Below are 10,097 nucleotides of genomic sequence, written 5' to 3'. Positions count from 1 at the left end.
TGCCTTCTCCCTCTTCTCCCCTTCCTGAGCACAACAGCATGTGTGTGAGTGTGTGTTTCTTTGTGTGGATCTACATGTTTTGATCACTTACCCTTTTATACCCCACAGTTAACTGTACCCTCATGTCACGGGTAAAATGTTGGAAAACCAAATGCCGTGTGATAACATGTGTATTCCTCAATATAACAGCAAAACCACCATTTTACCAGTTCCTCCCAGCCAACTCTCTCCTCTCAACCCATGCCTACTACTGTTTGGTGTCACTGCGATGCTCATGAAGATCTGAATGCAAAATCGATTATCTCAAAAATGTATCTGGTATTTCCAGATGTTTGGATCTACGACACAAGATTAAGTCCTGAAGAAACTTCCAGGCACTCCCCCACCATAAAATAAATTATACGTGGGTCAGGGAGGTGTAGAGAGCTTCTTCTTAAGTCAGGCCTAGAACAGGCCTTAAGTTGGCTCAGTTTTCGTGCGGCTCAGTTTTTGCCAGCTCAGTTTTTGCCTACATTCAGCCTTATGCTCAGATAGATGCTCAGTCATCTGTTCAGTCATCCAGTCCATGGCTCAGTTTCTCCTGCAATTTTGCAGATTTTTCCTTTTGGAGTTTTGCTGCTATGGTGAGTGGTTCCTGTGTTCTTCTTTGGGAGAGGTAAACAATTGGCTTGGGTAATTTTCTTTTCACACATCCATTCACCCATTCCGTGATCCATCCATGTTTTTGTTCTGTTAATGTATTTATGTAATTTAATGTCTGTTAAGGTAGTGGACCAGGTCTGTAGCCCAGACTCTGAATTTTGTCTTTGTGCAACTTCTCAATAAACCTTTTTAATTTATTCCAGTTGTGTTTGTATAATTCTGACAAAGGTTGATACACCAGACTGCTCATTTCCTATCAACGAATTCGGCGATTTAATTGATAATCAATAACTTTAATAATAATTATTAAATTAAATCAATTATTTTAATTATTTTACATGTTGGTTAAGTGAGGGGTTTTAGTAATTGGTATCATTTGTGTTCGGAGTGCCGGACGATAAACAAGGGCATCAATTTCTAAGACCGCTGGGTTCAGACCATTGAACTTTTATTAAATTCTCAGTTGATGATTAAGAAAATGCTGAGATATTTCATGCTGAATTTCGCCAAAATGAATGCAAAGATACTTAGCAGTTAAAGTAAATCGCGCTGAACTTAAGAGTACACATTTAACTACAGTGTTCTTTCTGTACTCTTTCCCTCTTTATCCTGAACGTTGAATTTAGGAATAGGGTATTCTAGAACTATCTGTGGGGCTAGGAATGTTCTGCTGTAGACCAAACCCATTCAAGAACGTTCATAACAACAATGCAGACTTTACCTTGCACACATTCTTCTGAAATGCTAGCGCACACACACATATGAAACTCGTACACTCATACGAAATGATCGTTGACACACATATGAAACTCTTACAAACATTTCCGAAAACTTCGCACACTCACACAAATGCGTCGCATTTTTCATGTTTCATATGCACGTGTAAAGTTGCATACGTTTTTTGTGCAAGGTAACATCTTAAGTATTTTAGTTACATTATTTTAATTATGCGCCACACGGCGCCTGATACATGACCAGCTAGGAAATCAGCACTTACAGCTTTAATACTGGCAGAGGGATCTAAGTAGAACAAATGTGATTCTACCCTTCTCATCCCAGGCGACACCATAAATCTCAGCTACAGCCCCTACTCCGAGCAGCAGCATCAGCACATTCGTTGTGGTCATCGCTGCCTAGCCGGTACTTGAGCGTAATGTTTCATATCATGGGGAAGTGAATTTAACGAAGTGTGAAAGGCAGAAGTGTTGCTGTTTAGAATGGTCCCTTTTACATAAACCATTTCCTGTCACAGATGTAGTTATATTATTATTCTATATAAGGAGCTGAAGGAACAGTGGTCCGGGTATAACAGCCTTCACTAGACACGGGGGAAAAGAAGACATCATTGTGGACAGGTCTGTACCCCCTTTAACAGAATTTGCTTTCGGAGGTATTTATAATAGAGTGTATAAAAATGACTTCTTGTGCTTAGAGAGCAACCTAAATTGTTCACAGACAGTACATAACCCAGGGAAAGGGATTGCTTTAGATGATTCATTTGCTTTGTATATCCAGCTAAACACTTGTCCTGTGGTTCAGATTCAAACACTTATTCTTGAATCTCCAAGGATAACTGTAATGTTAACTATATGGGAAACTACACACAACTTTCTCAAATAATTTAAAACCTTTATAGAAATATTAATGTATGTATGGATGAACTGATTGACAGTTATGTATTGTGGATGATGATGTGTGGAGGCATGAATTTCGATTCCACCCTCATTGACTCTGATGCAGAAAAAAATGAACTGATCTTCCTGCAGAGCACAGTACAAGTAAGACTGAAATGTGTGTGGCTTTCATACAGTCTGAGGCAGAATGAGGAGAAATTATTCCCCTAAGGTGATACGAACGTCCACTTTTCAGATTACCACAGCAATCATAACAAAATTAGGCTAGTGCCAGGGAAAGTTCACCCCACTGCATCCTCTTAGCTAGCATGTGTGTTAAGTAAATTACTATAAAGTTAAAATTTCAAAATAATTTTTTAAAGAAGCAAGGTCATTTATATAGCATTCCTCTCTGAGTAATATTTTCTTCATGTAATATCATTGCAGGTTACCATTTTGTTCATGTATGCAATTTAAAGCCTTTTTCTTCATAGAAGAAACTGTATGATGGAGAATTTGTGGGCATACATCAAGATTTCAAATAGTTTAATAATTACACAAGGTTGACTCAAGATATCTTATAATGTGCTGAATATAAAACCTGCATGTTCTGAAGGGAAGGAAAATAGGGAAATGATGAGACTGTGTTCAGTATTTAAACTTTTCATTGGTTCCCTTTTTTTCTTCCACAGTGCTATTTCAAACCTTCATTCAGCACTGTAAATCACTACCCCTTTGGTGAAGATAACTGTGTGGTCAGAGATGAAGGCTATTGTGTTGACCCTGTGGAACATGGTTGTTTTCTCTGCACTGAATGCACATGCAGAGAACATGACAACAGTCATTGTGGACCTCTCATATCAGAACCTGTACTCAGTGCCCAGGGACTTACCACCTAGCACAGAGGCTCTGGATATCTCCCACAACAGAATAAAGCGTCTCACCTATGACGATTTCTCAGCCGTTCCGGCTCTGAGATTTCTCAATGCGTCTTGGAACGTGCTCAAAGAGATCAGTTCGGATGCATTCAGGGCAACATCACAGCTGGAGTACCTCGACCTCTCTCACAACAAGCTTCAGAACCTGCTGGGTCAACACTACCTGCTGCTCACACCCAAACTGCAGTTCCTGGACTTGACGTTCAACTGCTTTTCTGCCATGACTCTCGGAGACGTGTTCCGCAGTCTTACGTATTTGCAGAACCTGGCACTCAGTGCAGAGGCAGTAAAGACCAAGGACTTCAGAAGCATTGCTAACATTCAGCTACAGACTGTGTTTCTCCAATTACAAAACCTCACCACGTACGAAAATGGCAGCTTGAGGCACGTCCGATCTGAGAAAGTTGGCATCGTTGTCACTAACCGTGCCACAGACAGGGCGCTGATCGCCGATGCCCTGTCCACTTTCAATCAAGTCGAACTGGCAGGCATCAACTGCAGCCAAAACTACCTGGTAGAATATCTGAGACTGAAACCTATCATAAAAGCCACTCACCTTCACTTGACTAATATGGAGATGTCCTGGGACCAGGCAACTGATTTGATCGATGTTGGTATAGAGTCTTCCGTCGAGCACATCAGCGTGTACATTATGACCCTTGTAGGAGATATCACTTGGCATGACATAACCCAGACATCTCAACTGCAATCCTTCAGCATTAAACATGTAATCGTCACTGCGGCTATCAGTACATCCCCAGATGTTCTCTACAGCTTCTTCATTAACATGAAAGTGGAGAACCTTACCGTTACAAATACGGAATTTGTGTATATGAACTGCCCACGGTATTTGAGTAATATAAAAATGATGGACTTTTCCAAAAACTTATTAACCAACAGCGTTTTCTCCTTTAAAGGGTTGGAATGCAAGAACCTGAAGGCACTTGAAACTTTGATTTTGAGAGGGAACCGTCTGGAAAACCTGAAGGAGCTGAGCCACCGAGTGCAGTACATGACCTCACTTCAACACCTGGATGTGAGCTTTAACTTGCTGATGTATAAGGAGGAATTTGGGGACTGCCAATGGCCCTTGGACATCGTCCACCTGAACCTGTCCTCCAACAGCCTGGACCGCTCCGTCTTCAACTGCCTGCCTATCAGCACGGAAACTCTGGACCTTCAGAATAACCAGATTGATTCCCTCCCTGACTTCCTGCTCCGCCTGAATGCACTGACGATGCTGGATCTGAGCTCCAATCAGCTTCTGGACCTCCCAAACTGTCACTTTTTCCGAAACCTGGAGGTGCTCCTACTAAGTGACAACTCCCTGTATACACCGACTATGAGCATCGTGGGAAGCTGCCCTCGCCTGAAGGCTGTGGATGTCAGCAAGAACCCCTTCATGTGCACATGTGCCCTCAGGGGGTTTGTAGGCCTGCAGGAACGCTATCCAATCAAACTCCTGCACTGGCCACACTTCTACCGTTGCAGCTACCCAGATTCCTGGCGTGACACGCTTCTGAAGGACTTCCACCTTCCAGACGTATCTTGCAATGCAGGTATACTGGCGGCGGCCATCCTCTGCCCTGCTGTAGTGATCGCCATCATCACCTTGGCACTGTGCAAGCAGCTGGATGTGCCCTGGTACCTGGGGATGATTTGGCAGTGGACGCGGGCCAAGCAACGGGCGAGGAACCAGGAGAACCTGGAGGGCCTTCAGTTCCACGCGTTCGTGTCCTACAGCCAACACGATGCGGACTGGGTGAAGAACAAGCTCCTGCCCAGCCTGGAGGAGGACCGGACGCTTCGCGTTTGCCAGCACGAGCGCAACTTTGTCCCGGGGAAGACCATCGTGGAGAACATCGTGCGCTGCGTGGAGACCAGCTACCGCTGCATCTTCGTGCTGTCCTCGCACTTTGTCCGCAGTGAATGGTGCCACTACGAGCTCTACTTCGCCCAGCACCAGAGACTCTCTCGCGGCTCGGACAGCGTCATCCTCATCCTGCTGGAGCCCCTGCCTCAGTACCTCATCCCCTCCAAGTTCAACCAGCTGAAGGCCATGATGGCCCGCCGCACCTACCTGGAGTGGCCGCAGGACTCCAACAAGCACAAGCTCTTCTGGGCTCACCTGCGCGCCGCCCTCCAGGCCCCCCTGCCCCCACAGCCCAACCACAGCCTGAACCCTTAGTGAGAGAATGTTCCTTGGAAAATCAGAAATATATGATACCACACAACCTTCAGTTCCAAGTAGATGCAGAAGGTGAAAGGTTTTTCAGCTCCTTTTAGGTGTGCAAAGTTAAGTTAGTATATAAACTGCAGCACACTAGGAGACAGAGCAGATAACCAGGGGTATAAAATTGCAGCCATTACTGCAGCTCTGTACAGCAGTCCTTCAGATATAGAAGCCTGATGCAAAAATACAGCCCCATTCATCCTCACTAACACATGTGGTTGAATATGTGGTTGAATATCAGTCTTACTGGAATCTATTCACCTTTGATCATTGCAGGGCAATGCTTCATGCAAAAATAAGAATCATCAAAAAATCTACTTTTCTGATTTCCTGGTGAGATTATGAGTACGACCTGGCCATAGACTTGTCTCTGGAAAAAAAACTTCTGGACCCAAAAAAGGTGAGAACTCCACCCACTTCCACAAAGGTGTGAAGTCCCTGCTCTGGCAGGCAAAACCCACTTCTACTTAAAAAAAACACTGGCAGTGATCTGCAAGGTTTAAAAATAACAGCACAGGCAGGTATGTCAGTACTAAGCTCCATGCTACAGATCAGATATATATCACATCCGTACAGTGCTATGTGCAGAGCAACGGCCATGATAATAATTATAATGGCCTACTGCTTACAGGAACAATTGCTGACATGTTCTTTTCCTTCCACTGAAATGCTGTATTATGATAATATTAATATGCTATCCTTATAGCAACGTCAGTTGCATTCTCAGCAGGTTCAGGCAGCTCGTCATCTTGTTTGTGTACGTGGGTCTGATTGCTATATCAACCATATTACATTGTGGTGAAAACAAATTACCTTCTCTTTTTTCATGAATGATGAAGGTCAAGTCATGAGAACTGGATACATATGGATTACATCAAGATTGCATTTGAATATTTCGAGAATAAAGTACTGAGTAAACAACATTCCCAGAGGTCATGTGCTGTGGTACACTTCACTATTCTTGTTTCACAGCCGCCCAGCTACATACAAAAGAGTGTACATGAAGAGGTCAGATATGGCTTGACTTTTGTGGCTGGATGCACCAGTTTTGCAGAAGTGAAAACTCTCTGTTACAGTTCCTGCGATGAAGACAGATGAAATTAATCAGGACAGTCACAGAATTAAGCAAGTTCAATGTTGAACCAAACAGGCGTCGTCATGACTAAAGTCAACAGCTACAAGGTCAACAGCTCTGTGCATGATCTTTGAGGAGAACAGTCTCTTAAGGAAATTGCATGTTACAGGTCATCTGAATTGCCAGCGGGTGCATATTACACCACGTTGAAAGAAACTTTTCCCTCTTTTCGCTAATTTTTCGCTCTTCACAATGATGACAGCTGTTTTTCTGTTGTTTTAGCATATTATTATTATCTGTCATTTAAAGGTTCTTATGTATACTGGAGCATTATGAAATTTATACTATAACACTATTATAATTATGCAGATATTTGTGTCTGTTATGTACAAGCATTCTATTATATTTGTGCATATTAAAGAATTTGAAAGATTTGTGTTGTCTCTAATAGGAGCCGTATAGAGGTCAATACATAATCCACTGCCATCACTCCCTGCCCACAGGGGAGACAGACATTCAAAATAGCCTGCTGTCCTTTTAAAGGCTCATTTGTAAGTCACTCTGGATAAGAGCATCTGCTAAATGACTAAATGTAAATGAAAACATGTTCCATTGACACAATGTGAGAAACCAGCAAGTCAGAGCACCAAGCTTCGTTGTTTTCATTTTGCATGGCAAGGGACATCCAGCAGACACTATCCGACTGAAAAAAAGTGATAGTGGGCATGGGGACACAGTCTGTGCCTTATGTCTCACAGCTCAGTCACATTGTAATGTAGCTGATGCATTGTTGCTTTGTACCTCTACTCTTATGTTAGTTATTATTGTTACAATTTTTGCTCTAATTCCTGTGCGCCAAGTTTGATACACATTGGCAAGTAGGAAAGGAAACCGGGCCACATTTAAACCCTACTAACTTTCATGCTTTTGATAGTAGAGCTGCAATACTTCATGTACTGCAAATTTGTACGAACTGACCTTTTTATAATTCAAACTGTAATTTACAGTCAGTAAACATTGTGGTCCCAAGTTCCAATTTATTTGATTGAAGAACCAAACACATGCAAGTATTAATACTCTATGCATTTCAGTTTCATGTTTAATCCAAGAGGAGCAACAATTCTGTTCAATTCTTTTCTTTATGATGAGTCTGTGTAGAAACTCTGACTCGCTGCCATCTTTGATTCTGTAACCTTTAACCTTTATGTCCCCGATTTGTTGCACACAGCTGCCACCCTGTGGCTGGACCATGTTACTGTTTATGAAACTTCCTGCTGCAGTTCCCACATTTTCAAAAGCTTCAAGGCAAGGCAAGGCCCCTCCCACTTAGCCCATAAGCGTATGCCTGTACTTGGTCCAAGTATCACTGTTGGCAGCTCCATCTACTAACATTATCACAAAGACATTTATAAGTAGTGAACATGGACAGCTCTCAGTGGAATGTAATAGGCTTTCAGCTGTCAAAATGTGATTGGTGTTCCGACCATGATGTTTTGAAAAATACTCCAGTCGAATAAATGCATAATGTCTATATGCACATTAATCCTAATGGTACACCACTGACAACTTTCAGACAATTTGTACCTTTTGCAGAGGTTGATATAGATTGACACTTGCGTGTTGTGGTTGATGACACACATGGAGGCAGTTATGAGTTCAGTCTCATTGACTCTGATACTGATGAACAACAAGCTGCGTTCTACAGAGAGAACAGTACGGCAAGGCTGAAATGTGATTGGTTTTCATACAGTCTGAGGCAGAATGAGGAGGAGTCATTCCCATAAAACCAAGTGAATGTCCACATTTCAGATACCCACAGCATTCATAATGAAACTACTCTGGCTCCAGGGAGGGCTTGTTCCACTTCTTCATATTAGCTAGCATATGTGCTTTGAGAAATGGCAATAAAATCTTCTAATAGATATTTTTTGACAATAAGCTGGTGATTGCCTCATTTGTTTGCATATTACACAGATTTATGCAGCATGATCTTTTTAGAAAACTTTCCACTCAACTAAGTATTTACTGTCTATATGCACATTAATTGTGAAATAAAGAAATGGGCTTGGAGAGTTTGAGTCCTCCATAAGTATGTGGTGGATGGACAGAAAATGGACCAGTAAGCACAGAGCTGCTCCAATGCTAAGAAATATAGCATACTGCTACACACCCACCCACCCACACACACTCACACACACACACACACACACACACACACACACACACACACACACACACACACATACACACACACACACACACACACGCACACACACACACACATATTTAAAACATATATTAAAGGGTGTTTTTTGTTTGTATGTATATTAAGCCTGGCTAGATCTGCAGTTACATGAGAACATCAAAATATTAAACATCAAAATATTAAAATGAAATATATGATATGCAGTTGCATATCTGTACATTGCTGAACACTGAGTCATTCCAAATATAAAGAAATCACAATTAACCAATGCTCCATTTGTGTCTTGTGTCAAGAAGAGAGGTACTGAAGTCATTTTAAGAGTCAGAGACAGTCCCACACTGTATTCTGGCTGTAAATAGGCAAATTCAGAAACATCATCATATCTCATGTCGTCACTGCTGATTTGCCTTTTATTAAGCATAATGCTGGACTTAATAAAGACACGGTTTCTTATCATGGGGAAGTGAAATTAACGAACCCTGAAAGGCAGAAGTGGTGCTGTTTAGAATCGTCCCCTTTACATAAACCATTTCCTGTCACAGATTTAGTTTTGATACTTTTCTATGTGCGGAGCTGAAAATGTGCTGGGTGTAACAGCCTTCACCAGACATTGGGGCAAAAGAAAACTCCACTGCTGACAGGTCTGTACTCCCTTTACCAGAATTTGCTTTTGAAGTCATTTGTGTTGCTGGTGTTGTTAGTGTGCTGAAGTTATAATACAGTGTTACATTACTTCCTATGTTCAGAAGGCACCCTGAACCAAACACTCTCCTCGGTGTTAATTTACCACCATTTATTTTTGAAGCACCAATGATAAGTGTAATGATAACTGTATGGTACACTACTGACTACTTTCAGACAACTTGTATATAGATTGATATATATTGGCACAACCACAACTGGTGTGTTGATGAGGAATGCGGAGACAGTTACGAGTTCATTCTCATTGACTCTGATACTGAAAAATATTAAAAAAATAAAAAATATATATTTTTGATAGTGTAATGTCACTGTGTGACACAGAAGCAGAATACAGAGATTGCCATTTGGTTCATATTTTTCATTTAAACGCAGTCCATTTCTTCACAGAAGAATATGTGTAATGGAGAATTTGTTTATTTCAAACAAGTTAACACATTTAAATAACAATATTAAAAAGTGCTTAATGCTAAACCTGCAGGTCCTGAAGGGAAGGAAATGAGGGAAACACCCAATATTTGTGATATTCATTTTAATGTATTCCCTTTTTTCTTCCCCATCCCATTTCAGACCTCCATTCAGCATCACACCCCCTTTGGTGAAGATAACTGCGTGGTCAGAGATGAAGGCTATCGTGTTGACCCTGTGGAACATGGTTGTTTGCTCTGCAATGAATGCACATGCAGAGAAC

At 41.7% G+C, this 10,097-nt stretch overlaps 1 protein-coding gene across 1 annotated transcript; it reads left to right on the top strand.

The window, feature by feature from the left end:
* Nucleotides 1-3,047: 3,047 nt before the first annotated feature.
* Nucleotides 3,048-5,381, top strand: LOC118793659 (toll-like receptor 1). Its single transcript, XM_036551887.1, has one exon. The coding sequence runs from the start codon at nucleotides 3,048-3,050 to the stop codon at nucleotides 5,379-5,381; it is 2,334 nt and encodes a 777-aa protein (XP_036407780.1).
* The last annotated feature ends 4,716 nt before the right edge of the window (nucleotides 5,382-10,097 follow it).

This window comes from Megalops cyprinoides, chromosome 18 (genome assembly GCF_013368585.1).
Source record: "Megalops cyprinoides isolate fMegCyp1 chromosome 18, fMegCyp1.pri, whole genome shotgun sequence".
Lineage (NCBI taxonomy): Eukaryota > Metazoa > Chordata > Actinopteri > Elopiformes > Megalopidae > Megalops > Megalops cyprinoides.
The sequence above is the reverse complement of the archived record's forward strand: the minus strand, read 5'-3'. Positions and strand labels throughout refer to the sequence as shown.